The sequence below is a fragment of the Labeo rohita genome, chromosome 9 (assembly GCF_022985175.1).
Source record: "Labeo rohita strain BAU-BD-2019 chromosome 9, IGBB_LRoh.1.0, whole genome shotgun sequence".
NCBI classification, from domain to species: domain Eukaryota; kingdom Metazoa; phylum Chordata; class Actinopteri; order Cypriniformes; family Cyprinidae; genus Labeo; species Labeo rohita.
In genome coordinates this window covers 1,905,799-1,927,919 of record NC_066877.1, presented here as the reverse complement: position 1 = coordinate 1,927,919, position 22,121 = coordinate 1,905,799, and the positions used below count along the sequence as shown (strand labels likewise).

General features: G+C 36.4%; 2 protein-coding genes across 7 annotated transcripts in view; both read right to left on the bottom strand.

Moving 5' to 3' along the window:
- ubr3 (ubiquitin protein ligase E3 component n-recognin 3) overlaps positions 1-13,060 on the bottom strand; it is a 66,318-nt gene extending 53,258 nt beyond the window's left edge. For all 4 annotated transcript variants that reach the window (XM_051118933.1, XM_051118935.1, XM_051118934.1 and 1 more), the window contains exons 1-7: positions 12,593-13,060; positions 7,728-7,867; positions 3,106-3,258; positions 1,139-1,294; positions 969-1,009; positions 706-772; positions 468-598 (exon numbers count right to left, since the gene is read on the bottom strand). In XM_051118933.1, the coding sequence (XP_050974890.1) occupies positions 468-598; positions 706-772; positions 969-1,009; positions 1,139-1,294; positions 3,106-3,258; positions 7,728-7,867; positions 12,593-13,020 (1,116 nt within the window). In that variant the 5' untranslated portion in view covers positions 13,021-13,060. The remainder of the gene's footprint in view (positions 1-467; positions 599-705; positions 773-968; positions 1,010-1,138; positions 1,295-3,105; positions 3,259-7,727; positions 7,868-12,592) is intronic.
- A 3,390-nt stretch (positions 13,061-16,450) lies between these two features.
- Positions 16,451-22,121, bottom strand: part of kalrna (kalirin RhoGEF kinase a) — a 211,187-nt gene continuing 205,516 nt past the window's right edge. For all 3 annotated transcript variants that reach the window (XM_051120073.1, XM_051120074.1, XM_051120075.1), the window contains 4 exons: positions 21,465-21,543; positions 21,141-21,341; positions 20,661-20,799; positions 16,451-20,253 (listed from right to left, as the gene is read on the bottom strand). In XM_051120073.1, the coding sequence (XP_050976030.1) occupies positions 19,708-20,253; positions 20,661-20,799; positions 21,141-21,341; positions 21,465-21,543 (965 nt within the window). In that variant the 3' untranslated portion in view covers positions 16,451-19,707. The remainder of the gene's footprint in view (positions 20,254-20,660; positions 20,800-21,140; positions 21,342-21,464; positions 21,544-22,121) is intronic.

The following is a 22,121-nucleotide window of genomic DNA, read 5'->3' as shown; positions in this document are numbered from 1 at the left end:
CTCTTCAGGAATATTGATATTTTCAAGGGTTTTCCAGGCCTCAGATTTCAAAAAGTCAAATTCTTTAAGCACCTTCTACGAACCCTGAATGAAGATTATTTCAATGTGTTTGCGTTCCCTCGCAAAAGTACTGCTTTCTTTCACAAACCATTTGTCTTCCTTTGAGAACCTCATATTTCTATCACAAACATTTTCAAGCACGTGCAAAGTTTCTCAGGGAACGCAAAAGTTTTGCAACCAAACAAAAGTTCTATAAGTGAACAGGAAAGTTTTGTAGACAAAAGAATTGAAGAAGAATTTTCCCTCTCATTCAGTTTTTCTTTTTACCATCACCATGTCTCTTAACAGGACAGACAATGAAAGTAAACTTCAAATTATGCGACTTTTTAAGTTATGATTATATTTTTATATTTATATATTATTATTTAATTATAAGTAGAGTGTAAGAGATTAACAGCTTCAAATACCTTGTAATCCTGATCTGGCAACATGTTGAGCAAAAAAGTGACCATCTTCTGTGGAAATTCATACTTAATAGTCCAAAACAATAACTCTTCTAAAAAACATTTGTGTTTCAGGGTGTCCATTATGGATGGATCTAACAAAAAGGGAAAACAGCAAGGAAATGTAACTGTTTTTGTCACTGCGTTACTTGGGAAATAACTGTTTTCAGATTTCAGAATGATGAGATGTAATGGGATCTACCTTTGGTACTGCTACTGAGCTTGACTCTTTTCCTCTGACCCACACCCTGCAGCCCATCCTGATCCTCCTGTCAAACAAAGACATGCACCACTTTTAATTTGACCCACTGTTCTAAACAATGAGCACAGCTAAAACAATCAGTTTAGTGGCCAAAAGAAGGCTATATTGTCATCAACAGCACAAAAGGAAGGCACACCCTGCTGTGCTTGTTTTGACTGGTTGCTGGGTCACATTTTATCAATACCACAACTCTGTGAGCCTACCTCTTTGCTAGAGTCTTCCAGACTGGCAGCAGCAGTAGCTCCTAAAATACAAACCAACACAAAGAAAAATATTGTAACCATGTTACCAAAGTTTCCAATAGCCATCAAGACCTGTTTCTCCCTATTCACCCATCAGGAATAAAAGCACAGAAGAGGCAGCAAAGCGTTACCCAGTAGACTGAGCGCTCCTGCCCCAGCTGGAGTGTCTGTTGCCCCAGCTCCAGCTATTCCTGCTCCCTTCTCTTCCACCGACACCAAACCTGAACTCTTCAATGCTGACAAATACTTCTCATAGTTCCTCTTCGCATAAACATTCTCCTCTTGACCTGTGGGTGTGGGACAAAATAGGAGGGTGAACATGATTTAAATTATTTGAGCCTATTTTTAAAGAGGTCATATGAAGTGACAAAAAGCCCATTATGGAGGCCAAGAGCTACAAAAAAAAAAAAAAAACAGCTTAATTAAAATAGTTAAATTGATTATGTTAAAAACCGAAATACATGCATATAAGTCCACATTTACACATCAGTAACAACAGTTCAGAAACTTTAAGTAACATGGAGGTAAAATATAGGATGCATTTTCAATTTTTGCAGTAATACCTCAGAAGAACTGAACAGTTTTACTGAACAGTTCTTAAAAGAAACATTTGTTTAGTGTGGAGAACATTTTAATAGTCAAAACAAACTTTTTCCAACCTAAAGAAACTTTTGTGGAATTGGAGGAATCCATGGAAGGTAAAGATTCTTCATGGAATCAAATATGCCAACAAAGAATCCTTATTTTTAGGATTTCAAAAGTTTTTGAAAAGTAAGATTTTTAATGCTTTTTAAAGAAGCGTACATTTATTTCATCCAAAGGACAGCAAAAAAGAAACATTTTGAAATATTTTTCCGATTTAAAATAACTGTTTTCTATTTGAATAAATTAAATTGTAATTTATTCCTTTTGATTTCAAAGCTGAATTTCTAGCATCATTACTCCAGTCACATGATCCCTCATTAATCATTCTAATATTCTGATTTGGTGTGCAAAAAAATATTTAAAACAGCTGAGTAGAATGTTTCAGGATTCTTTGATGAATACAACTTTTAGAAGAACAGCTTTTATCTGAAACAGAAATCTTTTGTAACATTATAAATGTCTTTATCATCAATATTATATAAATAAATAAATAATTATTTTTTTAATATAATTATTTTATAATTATATTAAATATATATATATATATATATATATATACACACATACATACACACTGACTCCAAGCTTTTAAATGGTATAGTGTGTAATGTTACAAAAGCTTTTTATTTCAAATAAATGCTGATCTTTGAATCTTTCTATTCAAAGAATCCTGAAAAAAAGTATCAACTGTTTATTGGTAATATTGATGATGATAATAATAATAATAATAATAATAATAAATAATAATAATAATAATAATAATAATAATAATAATAATCATAACAACAACAACAAATGTTTCTTGAACAGCAAATCAGCATATTAGAATGATTTCTGAAGGATCATGTGACACTGAAGACTGAAGTACTGATTCTAAAAATTTAGCTTTGATCACAGAAATACATTTTAAAATGTATTCAAATAGAAAGCAGTCATTTTAAATAGTAAAAAAAATATCTTTTGCTATACTTTGGATTAAATAAATGCAGGTCTGGTGATCAGTAGAGACTTCTTTAAAAAAAAAAAAAACATTACAAATGGTAGTGTATATACTATTATCCTAAACATTTAGTACACTAATGAAAAGCTGACAAACACTGTGGTGTTTATGGCCTAAAAAAACAAAAACAAAAACAAAACAAAACAAAAGACTAAGTTTAACAAGATCCATAATCATTGCACATTTCCATGCAGTAAATACTGGTATTTGTTTCACATTAGAAAACATCAGTCAATCATAAAGGTCATTTGCATATATAGGTTTTAATGGCATGGCAATAAAAACTGCCTTTTTAATTGTAAGGGTGAGAGAGTGGAAAAGGTCAACTATATAAATAAAAAATGTGATAAATACAACCCCAGTAAACAAAAGGTAATTAAAAACTCAGATGACTGGAAAAACAAAAACAAGATGGATGCAGACACTGCTTACACAACATTTAGACATACTCACCCATGCTCAGTTCTTTAAAGGTCTGCTGATTGGTTAAGATCTTGGTGAGAACAGTGCGCATGGCCCCGCCCATCTTGGTGAGCTCTTCTAAGAACGATATGTGTGGCTCTAACTGCTGAAGAACCTTCTGCAGATCTCTGTCAGCGGCAGACTCTGTCAGCACATGATAAGATGTTTGTGTGAGTGACAAAATAAAGCAGCATATGTTACCCCAGTGGGCACGATTAGCAGGCTCAGCCAGTACACGTCATACACATGGGGCTACCATTATTCAAAAGCACAGAGAAAGCAGTTGACGTTATTTCACATTGCAGATGATCTTTTTCATTACAACGTTTTTCCAAATCCTTATTGTATAAGCAAAGTGTTTCTGATCAGATGATGAGCTGAATCCACTGACCCAGCTCCAAACTAAACACTTCAAAGACCCCATGAAATGAAAACTGTAATGGTGCTTTTAGTTCATGTACATGAGCTTTGAGGCATAACAGAACAGCCTTTATCTGACAAATACATTTAAAGTATAGTATTTCTCCAAAAGGAAAATGGACCAAACTTATTGATGACCCCATTATGGAAGGATAAGCCTTCCATACACCCCGCCCCAACTGTTCCAATAGAAAATATGTGACCCTGGACCACAAAACCACTTATTTTTAACACATGAAAAGTTGAATAAATAAGCTTTCTGTTGATGTATGGTTTGTAAGGATAGGACAATATTTGGCCGAGATATAACTATTTGAAAATCTGAGGGTGCAAAAAATTTAGACATATTGAATATTGAGAAAATCGCCTTTAAGGTTGTCCAAATTAAGTTCTTAGCAATGCATATTATTAATCAAAAATGACATTTTGATATATTTATGGTAGGAAATTTACAAAATATCTTCATGGAACATGATCTTTACTTAATATCCTAATGATTTTTGCCATAAAAGAAAAATCGATAATTGTGACCCATACAATGTATTTTTGGCTATTGCTGCAAATATACCTGTGCTACTTTTTGTGGTCCAGGGTCACTCTTTATACTTGGAATCCATTTAATGTGGTCTTTGAAACATTTACAGCAGTACAGGAGCATTAAAATGAAGTACAATTCCCATTAACTTCTATTATACGGACAAAAAAATACAATGGAAGACATCCTCTGCAGTATATGGGTGCCGTCAAAATGAGCGTCCAGACAGCTGATAGAAACATCATTATAACAATCCACAGAAACATCTAATAATCATTAAAATGCTTTTAACTTCAAACCATTGCATCCAGCTAAAACATAAGTCCTCTATCCATAATATTGCTTTCTTTCCAGAAAATGTTTTATTGTCTGAATCAGGAGAGAAATATGCACAATTTACACAGTTGTTGGTGGATTTTGATGTGAGAGGACAACAGGAGATAAAGCATTCCTATGGATTATTGACTCATATATTGGTCAGAAATGACTGATGAATTTGGTGGATTTGTTTTTTTTCACAAGCACGCAGCTTTTTACTTCACAAGACATTAGCTGATGGCAGGGGCGTCGCTAGGGCTAATCATTCGGGGCTGGAGCCCTCGAATGTTTTTACTTCAGCCCCGAATGTTTTTTTTTGTTGATTTCCACGGAAGTTTGAATGAATTAATCAAAAGCTGGTCATTACACTTGCATCAAGTCGCGATATGGACTAGTATCTGTAAATATTATGCTGCAAAAGACTATTTAAATATGAATCCTGCATGTTCTGCGTGTCTTTTTATGAATGAACGGGGCGGACGCGCAGTTTCCTTACTTGTAATACGGATTAACAACATCTCCAGAACTGTTTCATGAGCATTTCACTTGTAATACTGATGCGCGTGTGACGCTCGCAGTGGTATGCAAATTTGTTCAGAATGAGAGGATATATCATACAGATATAAGTGTAAGATCTAGTGTTTGTGTGAATGGATGAGCATTTTTTAACAATTTGAGGCAATTTACCATAGAAATCTTGATTTTAAAGCCTTTTTAACTGTTATAGCGCCACCTATGCTCCGATCTCCATGAAACTTTGCATGCTTGTTAAGAATCATCTGACACATGTTTTCTCCAATTTTCGTAACGTTTTGAGTTTTCGTTTTGGTTTTATAAGCTTTTGGGTATATGTGGCCACGCCCCTATTGTAAATGGCCCCATTACAGCTAACCGAAGGACAAAATTCAACATTTTTTTGATAATTATTGATCTAGAGAGTCCAGAGAATATTACTGCAGTGGTTTGATCGAGATTGAGCGAAAAACCTAGGACTAGTTCGCAAAAGTAGGTTTTTGACATATTTTTGAATAATTAATGAACGGTTTGATTGACAGCAATGGTTCTTGAGGCAAAGTTGTTCATCATGAGGAGATCTATCAAATGATATGCATATTGTGTGGATGTGTGAAACACCACGTGATTACAGAGCCATAAAACTCGTTAGCGCCAACTAGTGGCCGATTTGTTTCAAAATTCTTACAGACCTTTAGGGCCATGAGTCGAACATGCCCAGTGAGTTTCGTTCCGATCGGCCTCCGTTAACCTTGTCTAATAGGTGCTCAAAATTCATTGGTCGATGGCGGCCATGTTTTTTGAGATACGCCAATGTTCTCATAGACCCTTATGGCACATTGGACAGAGACACTGCATACCAATTTTCAGGTTGATTGGACTGACGGTTGCAAAGTTATAGCCATTTTTATGTTTTTTCTCTATTATAGCGCCACCAAGTGGTCAAGCTCCGCAATTTTTTGGATTTGACCAAAGGCTGAGCTTTTACATATGTGTTCTGAGTTTGGTGATGATATGTCATTCTGTTCCAAAGTTATAGCCATTTTACTAAAAGTGGCCCCGCCTCTTTTGAACGTTTTGGCGCCCCTTTGCGACTGTGAGTCAAAAGTTTAACTTTTTTTTGATAATTATTGATCTAGGGAGTCTGGAGAACTGTGCTGCAGTGGTTTGATCGAGATCGAGTGAATAACCTAGGACTAGTTCGCAAAAGTGGGTTTTTCACATATTTGTGAATATGTAATAAACGACTTGATTGACAGCAATGGTTCTTGAGGCAAAGTTGCTCAGCATGAGGAGATCTATCATATGGTATGAAGTTCTAGTGTTTCTGTGATTATATGAGCATGTTATAGCAATTTAAGGCAATTTACTTTTGAAATTTCGTGTTGTTGAAGCCTTTTTAACTGTCATAGCGCCACCTATGGTCCGATCTCCATGAAATTTTACATGCTTGTTAAGAGTCATCTGACACATGTTTTCTCCAACTTTTGTAAAGTTTTGAGTTTTTGTTTAGGTTTGATAGGCTTTTGGGTATATGTGGCCACGCCCCTTTTCTAAATGACCCCGTTATAGCTACCCAAAGGACAAAATTCCACATTTTTTTGATAATTATTGATCTAGAGAGTCTGGAGAACTGCGCTGCAGTGGTTTGATCGAGATTGAGCGAAAAACCTAGGACTAGTTCGCAAAAGTAGGTTTTTCACATATTTGTGAATAATTAATGAATGATTTGATTGACAGCAATGGTTCTTGAGGCAAAGTTGCTCAGCATGTGGAGATCTATCAAATGATATGCATATTGTGTGGATGTGTGAAACACCACGTGAGTGAGGCACATTACAGAGGCAAAAAAAAACTCGTTAGCGCCAACTAGTGGCCGATTTCTTTCAAAATTCTTACAGACCTTTAGGGCCATGAGTCGAACATGCCCAGTGAGTTTCGTTCCGATTGACCTTCGTTAACCTTGTCTAATGGGTGCTCAAACTTCATTGGCCGATGGCGGCCATGTTTTTTGAGATACGCCAATGTCCTCATAGACCCTTATGGCACATTGGACAGAGACACTGCATACCAATTTTCAGGTCGATCGGACTAACGATTGCATAGTTATAGTCATTTTTATGTTTTTTCAGGCTTATAGCGCCACCAAGTGGCAGAGCTGTGCAATTTTTTTTATTTGACCAAAGATTGAGCTTATACACATGTGTACCGAGTTTGGTGAAGATATCTCATTTGGTTCATGAGTTATAGCCATTTTAGTAAAAATGGTCCTCCACCTGACAAACTTTTTGGGGCCCTTTCGCAACGATGAGTCAAAATTTCAACTTTTTTTTGATAATTATTGATATTCACTGTCCAGAGAACATTTCTGCACTGGTTTGGTTCCGATCGGGCGAAAAACCTAGGACTAGTTCGCAAAAGTAGGTTTTGAATTTACTTCAAAATGGCGGAAAAACCGGGCCCCGTAGAAGAAATTTTATCGCCTTGACCCAAGGATTTTGTGCTATGAGCATTTTTGCATTTTTGATCACTGTGACCACCTAAGGCCGATTGGGCCAACGATGTAAACCAAGTTTTTTGAGTCTACGACAAAAGAATAATAATAGCTATGGGCCAAAAATGTAAAAAAGTTGTTTTTATGCATTGTAGCGCCACCTATTTGGCCGATTGGGCCGGTTCTTTGCGCCTGAGTAGCGAGGAGGACTACTACCTTTAATGACCAAGTTTCAGCTCTCTAGGCCTTACGGTTTGGGCTGCACGATCAGTTAGAAAGTAAATTTCTTTTTTAGATGAACCATTTCTTTAAGGTATGATATGGTGTCCTCACCTGGCTCAGTGTAGCCGTCTCTCAGGTACTGAATGATAGTGATGATAAACCGCGGCAGCACCATCTCAGACATGAGCAGGAGATCCCGAGGGACTGATGGCACGTTCTCTCCCGTTTTTAACCGATGCCTATTGCAAAACCTGTCACACAAGAGCATTTGAATTAGCCATTTTGAATTCACCATTTAGTGCTTAGCTGTTGAGAAAATCCCCAGTCTACCTCGCATTAAACCCATCTATCAGATGTCTGAGGTCACAGACTGTTTTCATAAAGGTCAACGGGTCGATGCACTACAGGCAACCACAATATGTAATTCTTCAGGTTTTTTACTAACATCATGGAGGAGGCATAGGAATAAAAGACCTGTTAGATCAGCGCTCAAACAAATCATTATAAAAATGCATTTTCCCCATTCATTTTTATCGCTGAGAGTTCAAGTGTTAACCACATGTGGCCCTGGACCACAAAACCAGTCATAAGGGTAAATTTTTTGAAATTGAGATCATCTGAAAAGCTAAATACATCATCTGAAAGCTATATAAGCCATCCTTTGATGTATGGTTTGTTATGATAGGACAATATTTAGCCGAGACACAGCTATTTGAAAATCTGGAATCTTGAGGGTGCAAAAAAAAAAATAAAAAAAAATAAAAAAAAAATACTGAGAAAATTGCCTTTAAAATGGTCCAAATGAAGTTCTTAGCAATGCATATCACCAATCAAAAATTAAGTTTTGATACATTTACGGTAGGATTTACAAAATACAAAACATCTTCATGGAACATGATCTTTACTTAATATGCTAATAATTTTTAGCATAAAAGACAAATCGATCATTTTGACCCATACAATGTATTGTTGGCTATTGCTACAAATATACCCATGCAACTGGTTTTGTGGTCCAGGGTCACACATTACAAAGAATCATGAAAAAAAGACAAACATATATATGAATTGTTTTAATTGGGAATGAACTATTTATCCCATGAAGCATTGCAACAGACATAATATAAATCTAAAAATATATATCCAATATATTCAATGGCATCTGCAAGTCAGTTTTAAATTATAAGCATAAAACCAATACCCTTTATTGCAAAATGTTAAAAAAAAAAAAAAAAAAAAAAAAAAATATATATATATATATATATATATATATATATATATATATATATATATATATATATATATATATATATATATATATATATATATATATATATATATATGAAAGCAGACTGGGAATGTAAAGAGAAAGACTCGATTACGCCGTTCACAATGCTTCATGGAAGTTGTGGCTGCTGCAGAGTTCAATTCTTGAAATTTTCTTTTCCATGTTAACAGCGACTTCTCTAATTGGTCAATCTCTGTTCAGAATTATGGGTAGTGTATTTCCCTGACAAAAAACTGGCTATTAAAGACACAAACCGCAAGCAGTGACAAATCTTTTCTTTCGTATTCTGACATATATCCGAGTGTAATGGCTTAGTGTTAAAGAAAAAAAATGCAGAGTGGGGACTAGGTTCTACACTTCGGTTGCTGCCTGGATTTTAATACGTAGGCGCTGCACTCAAAAATGAAGGCAGACAAATGACTAAATGGTTTTGGAGGGCTGAAACCATTGACGGAAACAGCAGCATTTAATTAGCACTTCTCTGAGGTCATGTTCTGACTTTGTCAGCATCTATTTTGTGCACATAAAGTAGAAAAAGCTACATGTAAACATGTCAGCTGTCTGGATGCAAAGGCTGGGTTGACAATATTGATTTCTGGATTTTAATTGATCTTTACTTTGATAAACCAATATCGATTCTTAAATCTCATTAGTCTAAGCTGTTTCTGATGGTAGAACAAAATTTCCAAAATATTACTCGTCTGTTTCCTATCCAGTGACTGCAATTATTAGTCTTATTCCCACTGCTGACAAGTTCCAAAGTGGCATTATAAACTGCTGTAGCTGCCTCAGTTCAAGCAGTAGCAATTTTTTGAGTGTTACTTAACAATTAGATTTTGATTAAATAAACTGCAGTTTTGGTTAGCAGCTAAATGAAAACTGCATGAATGAAATAGTCTTTCAGCGTATCAATTGATTTACCTCTGGAGCCTCACTAAACTCTGCACTAATTGCACTATAATAATAAAGCACTAAAACAAGGATCGCTTCCTAGAGACTCATACCAAAACAAAAAACAAAATACTATGCTGGCATATTAGTTCAGTGTGAGATCAGAAGTTAAGACATGTACGACGGCTCTGAATGACTTATTAACGTTCTCCGTCTACAGTGCTGTCTTAGAATTTATAACACCTGTCATGTCACATATTACTGATAACCTAAAGATTAAGCTGTAAGAAGGACACACACAATAAACATCATATGCAGACATGGCTAAGCAGTCCAAGGATTTTTTTTTTTTTTTTTAAATAAGAATAGAGATGGTTGGGTTCAGTGGACAGTCACTTTGAATCAGAAAGAACATGCGAGCAGTCTGACGTCACTCTCCAGAGCAAAAGCAAAAGTGTTAGTGGAGCTGCTGTTTTTTCACACTACACTCCTGTCAATATTCTCATTCCTGCACAGTAGAACGCTTCATAATAATTAAACCATTTACTGATTAAATACAGTAAGTCTTTTGAGCCCCAGCGGACAGCAGTCATATCCGGCCCCCATATCTAAACATCCAAACGTGTTGTCTGTCGGCCTGTCTCGCAGCGCAAATGTTAAAGTGAAGGCCCTGTGCAGTGTGTAGTGTGAGAGGAGGAAGGGAAGAGACCTGTCACTGACCCTGTGGGTGGGTTAAAAATAAACCAGACTGTGTCACTCTCTGTAAGGCAGTGATCAGGTGCCACTGCCCACTCTACACTATTAACCCCCCCCACCCTCTGACAGCCCGTCTGACCGTCACACCAGCCCTTATGCTAGCGAATATATATCAATCAATGCACAGCTGTGCCTAAAAGCAAACTAGCTGCCTACACTCAACATCTGAACTGTGTTTATGCAAAACACCTACACAGTAAAAATGACTTGTAAAGATGTTTTACAGACAATATTTTCTACATCTCTCTAAAAATGTAGAACATTTAGAAAACATTTATTTATCATGTTACTTGTTTCTATGTAATTATTTGTGAAATCTACTAGCAATTTCTGAGTCAAAATCCTTTCAAAATGCTGGAAATTCTGGGCACATTTTTAATGATTTGGAACATGCCTATGGTGCCCAGAAAATAGCCAAAGTTCACTAGGTTTGAGGGCATTTTGCCCAAAAATACTGCTGATTTTGAACACCATGAAGAGGAAATACTGAATTCTAGTGAAGTTTGGGACTCAAAACTGCTGCTAATTTTGTCTAAAAGTGTCTATGATGCCCAAAAATAATGCTGAACCAAAACGCCTCTATAATATTTTGATTTGGAACACACCAGTAATTTCATGCTTTCTAACTATGTCTAGACAGGCAGCAGCACACCAAGTTTCTCACAATGCCCAAAAACTGTGCAGATTCTGGGTGGACCTATGATTTGATGCCCTAATCAGCAAAATAGGTTGGACACTTATAATGTGTCAGGGATGTAATGCCCTACATAGTCAGGTCACTAGCTTAAGAATATGATGCACAAAAATACCGCAGATTTAGAAATACTGATATCCAATAATGCTGTCTTTGTAAGCTCCTCACTAGTTTTTGACACTATTATGCAAAAAACAAACACACAACCAAAAAAACAGCTGCTGACTCGGGATATGCCTATATATGGTTCACAAAAACAATGTCTAGGTAGGCAGCTCATTAAGTTGGAAACTATGATGCCCAAAATTCCTGCTTATTTGTGGTAGAACCAGAATGCAACGATAATGTGATATCAACAAGCCAATGTTATAAGGACAAACAATTGAGCTGACAATGATGCCTAGGTACACATCTTACAAGGTTTGAGATTATTAAACCCCAAAATACTGCATATTCAGAATTCACCTAATATATTATACAACCAAAACATTGTATGAGCAGGCAATAATACTGCTGCAGATTTACGACATGCCTATATTATGATCAGTGATTTTATTTTATTATCATTAACATTGTTAATACTGTGAATTTGATTTTATTTTTTACATTTCTGTTTTTAATTTAATATTAAGGTTTGGTAATTTTGTTGGGTTTGTCTTTTTTTTTTTAATACTTCAACATTAACTAAACAAAAATGAAAAATGTCACCTTGTTACTAGCTGACATAAAATACTTTTTTTTAAAAATTTGAATTTAAAACATAAGTTTTATTTAACAATAACAACCCTATATGCAGTTCTATGATATAATTCAGGATGTGCCTATAGTGTGATTATCAAAAATTATGTGTTGCTGGGTTTGGGACTATGACAATTAAAAACACCGCTTGTACTCTTTATGATGCCCAACATGCAGCTGAACCAGAATGCACCTATGAATTGATGACAAAATGCTGTGGATTTGAAACTCGCAATTAATTATCTTGGAGGAAAAATGTCTATGATGATGATGACGATATGAATTAATCTATAATATCATGCAATTTAAATATTGTCTATGTAGTCATCACATCAGAATATAACCCTTAATTTCTGCTGGTGATTTAGTACATGCGTATGCTATAATGTTTAATAATAATAATAATAATAATGTCATATAGGCAGCTCGCAAGGTTTCATATCATGACCCCCAAAAACGCTGCTGATTCTGGCTGCGCCTGTGGTATTACGCCCAAATCTGCTGCCGAGTCGGGATGTGCCTATGCTACGATGCCCCAAAACGCTGTCCAGGTAGTGAGCTCACTGACGAGTGTGTGAGACACAGCCCCTGTCAGTCAGAGTGTCTACTGACCCGCTCTCTCTCATCACGTTCCCGTCCCCGCAGTCACAGGCCCCACCGGCCTGACTCCGGAACATGTTAAAATCATGGCCCGTGTGATCGCCGTTATTGAAGCACTCCGCACATAACGACATGCAGGGCGAGATGCCGCAAGTCCGGCAACGGTACGCCACGAAGTTGGCAGTCCACACCAGCCCGCAGAGGGTGGCGTTATCGTAGGATCGGACGGTCCGGCAGAACTCGTCGAATCCGTCCCCTCCTGCCAGCAGCCATTTACACCACTCCAGCGCCTCCGGGTCCGAGCCCCGCTCCGGGTTCAGCACGCTATCCAGCAGCTCCTGCAGCTGCCGCAGCCCTGAGCTGTTGTCAGTCCTCTTGAGGTCTGCCTTCAGATGGGCGGCGGTAGATTTCTTGTCCCGGCGCAGCAGCGACGCCGCCATGATGCGCTACGGGTTTGTTGTGCTCACTTTATTTTGGTTGTCTTGTTGCTGTGATCGCGGCGCTTCTCGCGAGGTCTTGTTGCTACGGCTCTTCTGCGTGTCTCGCGAGATTTGGCTCTAGCGCCGTGGCATGAAACGGTCGGAGACCTAAAAGAGGCAGAGATTGCGGATCAGAAATGACATTTACATTTAGTCAGCCCTTGACGTTGTGCACACGTTTTTATCCAGTGAGAAACAGCGCAAGCAATTTATCATAAAGAAGCCAACAATATTTACAGTGCACAAGTTTTAAAAAGATATAGTTCAATAAGCATTAGTTTTTGAATAAAATTCAGTAAATATTTTAATTGTTTAAAAATGTGTCTCTAACTGATCCGATATAATTTTATTCCTAATTAAATTATCTTCAACTGTGTATATCCAAATTAATGATGGTGACATCACGTGGTACGTGTTGTTTTTCTCAGCGCTGGTAAAGATGGACCAATCAGCTGTTTGAGATAACTGCCGTTATATAATATATTTTTAGTGAGATTACTGAATCAAATTTCAATTTGGATGACTAGGAGTCCTATTTGTAATTAAGAGTTTAAACGATTATACTTTTTTAGTGTACAGTTTTTTGCAATAAGGCACAAACCATTTGAACGCATTTCGATGGAGGATTCAGTTTTCTGAGCCGACAAGCGCCTTCTAGAGGAATGCCGTTGCCGTTTTAGCATTTAATCTTTGGTTTGACTATAAAACATATTTCAGATAGTTACAATTGTAATTCGACTAGTCATAATTTGACTAGTCAGAATGATAATTAGACATATCTGCAATTATAATTACACTAGGAAGAAATCTGATAGAGATATCTCTAAATACTTTATGACTAAAACTCTTAAAAATATTAAAAATATCTCTAATTCAGTTCTGACTAGTCACAATTATATTTTAAGATCTGAATCGTACTAGTATGGCAAGCCGTCTAAGCTTAAAATATTCCTGCTCCTCGAATCAGCTGTTGTGCGACTTGACAATAAATTTACTCATCTCCCCACACCAGGGTCGTGGCTAATGCTCAGCGCTAACTGCTGACAACAGTAGTCTGCTTTTGTTGTCACGGAGAGAAAAGCTACTGGATGAATTACTTCAGGGGTTATTAAATAATACCTGGATGCTTTCATATGGTAAAAGGTCTCCCGCATGCATATATGTAGCGCTGTGTAAATTTAAATCATGCCGCAAAAATAATGCTTTAGAATGAAGACAGACTCAGGTGAAGGCTGATTTTAAAAAGATTACAATATAATTAAGGTTTAACATGTACAGATGATATTGATTATATTGTGCGTAGATTGAGTGTTCTCTGCATACCTTATGTCGCTTTTTGGACATCTTTAAAACTGATGAATTACAGATAATTACTTTACAATTACTTTATAATTAATGAATATTATGATTAATGATTTATAATTGTAATGACTACCAAAGATATCTTGAATTATAATTTTTACTAGTGGTAATTCAGTTAGAAATAATTTGAGATATTTCTAATTAGATATTAGAGATAATTTGAGATATCTCTAATTAGAATTATGCCTAGTACAAAATCAATTATAGATATCTTTAATTACAATTTCTACTAGTCAGAACTCATTTGTAGTTATCTGAAAATATTTTCCAATGGAAGTCAAAGGAACAATATGACTAGTCATAATAGCATTGTAGATATCTCAAATGTATAATATGACTTCAAAATAGCATTGTAGATATTTTCAGTGCATAAAATGACTAGTCATAATCACATTTTAGATATCTTAATTCCAATTACGACAAGGCGAAATTGCAGAATAGATATCTGGAATTGGAATTTTGACTAGTAAAAACTAAATTATGACTAGTACAGCAAGGGGTATTTAATGCTAAAATGGCTTGCCATAAGAGTTCTCGCAAGGTTATGTAAGCATACTTTGTGTAGTTTGTGTTTTTCTCGCGATGTTTTGTCGTTTGATTTGTATATGGTGGGGTGAGTCAGGTGGCAGTGTGAGATTTGCTTATCTGACAAAAGCATGCTGGTTACTGAGACTATTTTGGACAAATATATGGATATATTATTACTGAATATCCCTAGTAAACACGTATTTTTGTTAAGTCATAAAGACTTTATGTTTGTTGTCTACAGGCATGTGTAGGCATCATTTCTATATATATATGCAGCTTTAAAGGAGAAGTCCACTTCCAGAACAAAAATTTACAGATAATGTATTCACCCCCTTGTCATCCAAGATGTTCATGTCTTTCTTTCTTCAGTCATAAAGAAATGTTTTTTGAGGAAAAAATTTCAAGATTTTTCTCCATATAATGGACTGATATGGTGCCCCAAGTTTGAACTTCCAAAATGCAGTTTAAATGCGGCTTCAAACAATCCCAGCCGAGGAAGAAGGGTCTTATCTAGCGAAGCGATTGGTTATTTTCATAAAAATAACACAATTTATATACTTTTTAATGTCAAACACTCGTCTTGTCTTACTCTGCTTGAACTCTGTTTTTTTCCGTTTCATGACAGTTAGTTTATGTCGAAAAACTCCCATCTCATGTTCTCCCTCAACTTCAAAATCGTCCTATATTGCTGTTTTAACCTTTTTTGTTGCGGGTGTTTGATCTTCTTTGCATGTTCACTTTGCAAAGACTGGGTTGGTACTTCTGCAGCGATGTAGGATGATTGAAATGATTTTTGAAATCGAGGGAGAAAATACGATTGGAGTTTTTCAACATACCCTAACTGTCTTGATCCAGAATACACAGAGTTCAGGTAGAGAAAATAACCGATCGTTTCGCTAGATAAGACCCTTCTTCCTTTGGCTGGGATCGTTTACAAATGCATTTGGGATCGTTTGAAGCCGCATTTAAGCTGCATTTTGGAAGTTCAAACTCACAAGCACCACGGAAGTCCGCTATATGGAGATGATTCCTGAAATGATTTCCTCAAAAAACATAATTTCTTTTTGACTGAAGAAAGAAAGACATGAACATGATTTTGAATGACAATGGGGTGAGTACATTATCTGTAAATTTTTGTTCTGGAAGTGAACTTTTCCTTTAACCTATAATGTTTGTGCCCATATGGGCCCAGGGCTCACTTGCTATGCCACTGTATTGGCGAAACAAATCTGGAAAACTATTCAGTCTGTATTTGTGTTCTGAAGAGTGTCAAAGCTTTCTATTTACAGCGTGTTTTGAGCGTTAAGCAGTGTAGCCAATCACAGACATGTCTGTTCATTTCTTGAATGCAATGGCCAATCAGAGGTATTTAAGTCTGAATCCACTCACCACTCAAAAAGCTTCAAATTTTACCTATTAAAATAGTATACCAAGCTAAGAATGCTTACTAACATTTATAAAACTACCTCTAGACAAACATCAAGAAAAACTCCACAGAACGTTTTTCTAAAAACAAAGCACAGTTTATTAAACATCCAGTAACAAACAAACAGCCCATATGAATCAAGAAAAACAATACTTCTGCTTTTGTTAGCAAATTTTACACACAGGTTTCTATACAATCCTATTGCAGGGGTTTACGCATGAAGTAAAGATTTAAAGAGCAGATCTGGCTTTATTCTTTAGAGATCTCCTGAGATGCTTTTCAAATGAACTAGTTTGGGTGACAGCTACTGTTAAAATAGAAACTAAATCACGTTTGGGTTATTTTTATGTTGTTTGTTCTAGATGTGCTGAAACGAAACTAGGCTCAGATATCACAGAGGTTATTAATGCAGAGCAGAAGCTTTATACACCAGGAGCTGATGAGGTTAAACATGATGTAATGATTGTCCCAATGCAGTATTCACAGGTGTGTTATGCTGTATTGTCAATATAGTACACTGCTGTGTGATAATTCACTGGCCCTCACTAAACCTGTCTATCAGGCATCCTTTCCAGTTTTGATGGTAAAGGTGTGTATTTAGACTGTGTTCACTGATATGATCACACGATCAATTGAAAGCGTTTATGAACTATGTGCATCTGGCCTATCAAAGCTGACACGAGGCTGCTGTGACAGTTTGACATATTACACCTGGCAGCACATACAACATACGGAACAAGTATACAGTCAAACATAAACCGATAACACGTGAAATACCTGGACATTCCTACACAATACATTAATGTGTTTAAAAATAATAAATTAAGCAAGAAATTGGGTTTAAGGCTTTTGGGGTTTCTTCCTGGACATTGTGTGGGTATTTAAAAAATAAATAAATAAAGTTTGAGGTTTTTTTTTTCTTTGCTTTGTTCTTTTAAATAAATTAATACTTTTACTGAACAGGGATGCATTAAAATATTCAGTCTTGGGGGAAAAAAAGTACAGCCGTTTTGACATTGCTAATAAGAAGAAATCAGAATATAATGATTTCTGAAGGATCATGTAACATTAAATACTGAAGATATGGCTGTTGAAAATTATGGTTATTTCATTTTTACTGTGTTTTTGATGATATTAATGCAGCCTTGGTGAGTAAAAAGACCTCAAAGAGACCTTTTAAAAACATTTTAAAAATCTTATTGATCACAGACTTTTGAATGTTAGGATAAATAAGTGCTGAACTGTAATAACGTTAGGTGACAAATTGTTGTAATTTCAGTAAGTAAACTCAGACACAAAAAAGAAAACAACATTCTCTGTTCAATTCCTATGTTTCCTCTTTTAAGACATTCAAAAACCTCATTATGCCTAATGACATCATTTAGGACACTCATGACCGCATACTATAAAAACTGAATACATTACAGGTTAAATGGTGGATGATCAGTTATTTCTACATGCAGGTATTTGTACAATAATTCTTACCTGTCAAATAGTCTACATTCTTTAAATTAATGAACCTGTGAAAAATATATCTACTGCAATATGTCGGATCACTAAATTCCTTTTCGCATTCATTCATCAACCACATTCTATCTCATCCTGTCATCATTTTTACTCTTGTATTGTTCCAAACCCGTATTTTAATTTGAAATTGAATGATGTACAGTTGAAGTCAAAAGTTTACATACACCTTGCAGAACTTGCAAAATGTTATTTATTTTACCAAAATAAGAGGGATCATACAAAATGCATGTTATTTTTTATTTAGTACTGACCTGAATAAGATATTTCACATAAAAGACGTTTACATATAGTTTACAAGAGAAAATAATAGCTGAATTTATAAAAATGACCCTGTTCAAAAGTTTATACATGCTTGATTCTTAATACTTTGTTGTAACCTGAGACATCAATGATTTTTTGTTGTTGTTTTTTGTTTTTGTTTTTTTTAGTGATAGTTGTTTATGAGTTCCTTGTTTGTCCTGAACAGTTAAACTGCCTGCAGTTTTTTCAGACAAATCCTTCAGTTTCCACAAATTCTTTGGTTTTTCAGCATATTTGTGTATTTGAACCTTTTCCAACAATGATGATTTTTATACCCATCTTTTCACATTGAGGACAACTGAGGGACTCATATGCAACTATTACAGAAGGTTCAAACTCTCACTGATGCTTCACAAGGAAAAATGATGCATCTGTGAAGAGGTTGGGGTGGGTGGGTGAAAACTTTTTGAATTTGAAAAATGCTCTTAATGCATCGCTTTTCCTTCTGAAGGATCAGTGTTTGAACCTTCTGTAATAGTTGCCAATGAGTGCCTCAGTTGTCGTCATTGTAAAAAGATGGATCTCAAAATCATACAGTCATTGTTGGAAAGGGTTCAAATACACAAAAATGATGAAACACCAAAGAATCTGTAGGACCTAAAGGACTTTTCTAAAGAACAGTGGGCAGTTTAACTGTTCAGGACAAACAAGGGACTCACGAACAACTATCACTAAACACACAAAAAACACAGCTGTGGATTGTTCAGGTCCAACACAGTATTAAGAATCAAGTATATGTAAACTTTTGAACAGGCTCATTTTTATAAATTCAACTATTATTTTCTCTTGTGGATTATTTACACATCTTTTATGAGAAATATCTTATTCAGGTCAGTATCAAATAAAAAATAACATGCATTTTGTATGTAAACTTTTCACTTTAACTGTATACTGAGCTTTAAATGTAAGCATAAAACTGAGGAATTGAGTTTCTGTATTTTCTCACTGGAGCTCTAAAATTATTTAGAGAATTATAAATGTTAAACCTGATGTGCCATATTTAAATATATGTAAACACAAATGAGATTTAAGAGCTTTTTTGATTTACTTTCATTGTATGGAAAGAGCAGCATTTACATTTGTCAAAAAAATCTCTTGTGAGTCTGGAACAGCATGAGTAAATGATAACCCAATTCTCATTTTTGGTTAAACTTTTCCTGTAAAACCCTTCATACAACTAAACATACAATAACAACCAACTACTGGTCTGTTTACGACTCTCAAAGTTCTAAAACACATCACTCTAAGCCTTAATAAAGACATTCAATGATGTTACTACTCCTAGCTCTGCAATTCCAACAATTCCAGTTTACTTGTAGTTTCTCAATCTATTAATCACCAAAGGTCTCACTGGGCATAATGGAGCAGACAAATAAACGCTACAGGAAACACTTTGTACAGTAAGTGCACATTCCAAATGATATGATATAATATAAATGACATTTAATGTTGACGTATAGCATGTAACATGCTAGAATCTCTTTCCACCAGCCCAAGTTCTCGTCTCATAAGGTGTGTCCCATACTGCTGCTGACCAGTCCTTTAACGTTTGTCACAGGTCTGACGTCGTGTAGCTGTTTGCGTCGGTCTATAAACGCAGCGAGTCTGACGGTGTCTAATGGTGTTTTGGAGTAATCGCCACTATGAGCGCTGACCCACGGGTGCTGCAGACACGTGGCTGAGCTAGGCCTCTTCCTGGGGTCGTGGTTGAGCGTGGACACAATGAAGTCTTTGGCAGCCTGGCTAACACCACTGAAGTACTCCTCAGGAAAGCAGAAGTCCAGCCTGCAGATGTTGACACAGGTCTCCTCCAGACTCTCATCCAGAAACGGGGAGACTCCGCTGAGCATGACGTAGGCCAGCACCCCTACACTCCACACGTCTGTGGACAGGGACACCGGGGTGCCCTGGATGAGCTCTGGAGCGGCAAACTCAGGGTTCCCCAGGAGGAGATGCACATAGCGGTGACCCGAAACCTGTACAGCATCGCCTAGATCTGAGAGCTTCACGCAGGGCACGGGCACGTGGAGGTCCACCAATAGGTTTTCAGGCTAAAGAATGAGAAAGAGTTGAAATCTCAAGACTTTGCACTAGGTTTCTAAGCTCACCTTTAGCGGTCACCCACTTATCTGCTGTTTGCTTGCACAAAACTTAAATTGCTATGAGTGTTTTTTAGCACATTGATATTTGGTTGTGATATTTGAGTGTTGTTAGGCGTTATACAAATCTTCATAGAAAAACAGTACACACCCTCTGGGCAACTAGTTTTGGCATGTACGACCTACTCCTATCTACCTGAATGTAGAAATACGAGACTCAGGACACTGACTGTTTTCTGTAATGCTATGGCTGGGTGGGGGGCTGGGTTGCTTTGGATAAGTGTCTGCTAAAAGATAAGTTTTTACTAAATAAGCTGTAAATATCTGTTGCATGCTGATGTGGTGGTATAATGTTTCACCTTGAGGTCCAGGTGAGCTACTCTGCATGTGTGCAGGTGCTGCAGAGCTTCCAGAGTGTCTTTAATGAAGAATCCCACCTTCTCCTCCATCAGCTCATCGTGAGCCACTAGATAGTCCAGCAGACGCCCATCCTCAACACTGAACACATAAAAATATGATCATATCATTGCAGGTAATTTTTAAAAATAAGTTCCATTTTAGTTTGTGTGTGTGTGTTCCACAAGGTGAATCTTCATTCTGTTCCACACAATAAAAACTGAGTGCATAGGGCCTAGAGGTTGACAGGGGCCCACTAAGATATTGTGGAACCCCCCCAATACCAAATTTAATACACAGGGCCCAGAATTCCTAGTGATGCCCCTGATCAAGACATAAGATAATCCCCATTGGGGCCCTGGAATAGCACCATGATTCTGTGCCCCTCTCTATGCCCATAACTATTGTTTGCTTGCATTTGCTTTCGAAATAGGTTTACTCACAGCTCAAGAACCAGCATGTAGGCCGTGGGCGACTCATAGGTATCAATCAGCGCCACCAGCTGTGGATGCTGGACATGACGCAGGATATCGGCCTCATGGGCCACCTGGTCTTTCTTCTGCATCTTCTTATTGACAAACTTCACAGCAACCTCCTTCTTACTGGCTTTACTGAGACACTTCCTCACCACTGAGAAACGACCCCTAAAAACAGAAATCATTTTGAGACAGCTGAGTTTGGTACTGACAGGATAAAGGATGATGGACTTTCATTTTAATAAAAGTAAAAAAATAAAAAATAAATAAAATAAATAAACAAAATGTTACCGTCCAATTTCACATAATTCTGTGAATGCTGAATCAAAGTTTTCTTTCCACTGGATTCCAGTGCCGTCATATGTTGAGGCTTCATTAAAGAGAAGAAAAAAATAGTATAAGAAATGTGTTTGGAACAGAAGAAATACACTGACCATTCTATTCCAAAATCTAGTGTGCCTACAGAGAGTACTTCATAGGCATCATAAATGTGCTTTCGACATAAAGGCTTTTCCAAAAGGCATAGGTCGCATATTCTGTCTAGAAAACTTTATTTTGGCTAAAATGGAAGGAAGCATTACATGTATCTTTTGCTGAAAAGTCAACTCCAAATTGCATTGCAACAAGCTCTATTATTTATTTATGTTTGCAATTTTAAAACTATATAAGGATCTAGAATGCATGTGCATTTTATTAATAATGGCACAGCTGGTGGTATGGCAGCCTGAGTTGTGGGTTTATGAACTCTGTTCAAAGAGTTTAAGAGATTGTTTACCCCAAAAATTATAAACTGTCATAATTTATTAATCTTTTTTTCCAAATGGGAGTTAATCTTGCTTAATAAGTGTACTTTTGTTCACTGTTAGATCAATATGATTTTTGTTTTTGGTGACGCTTTATCACTTTATTTCATTATTGAATGATTCATTTGAATAGATTTTTGCATAT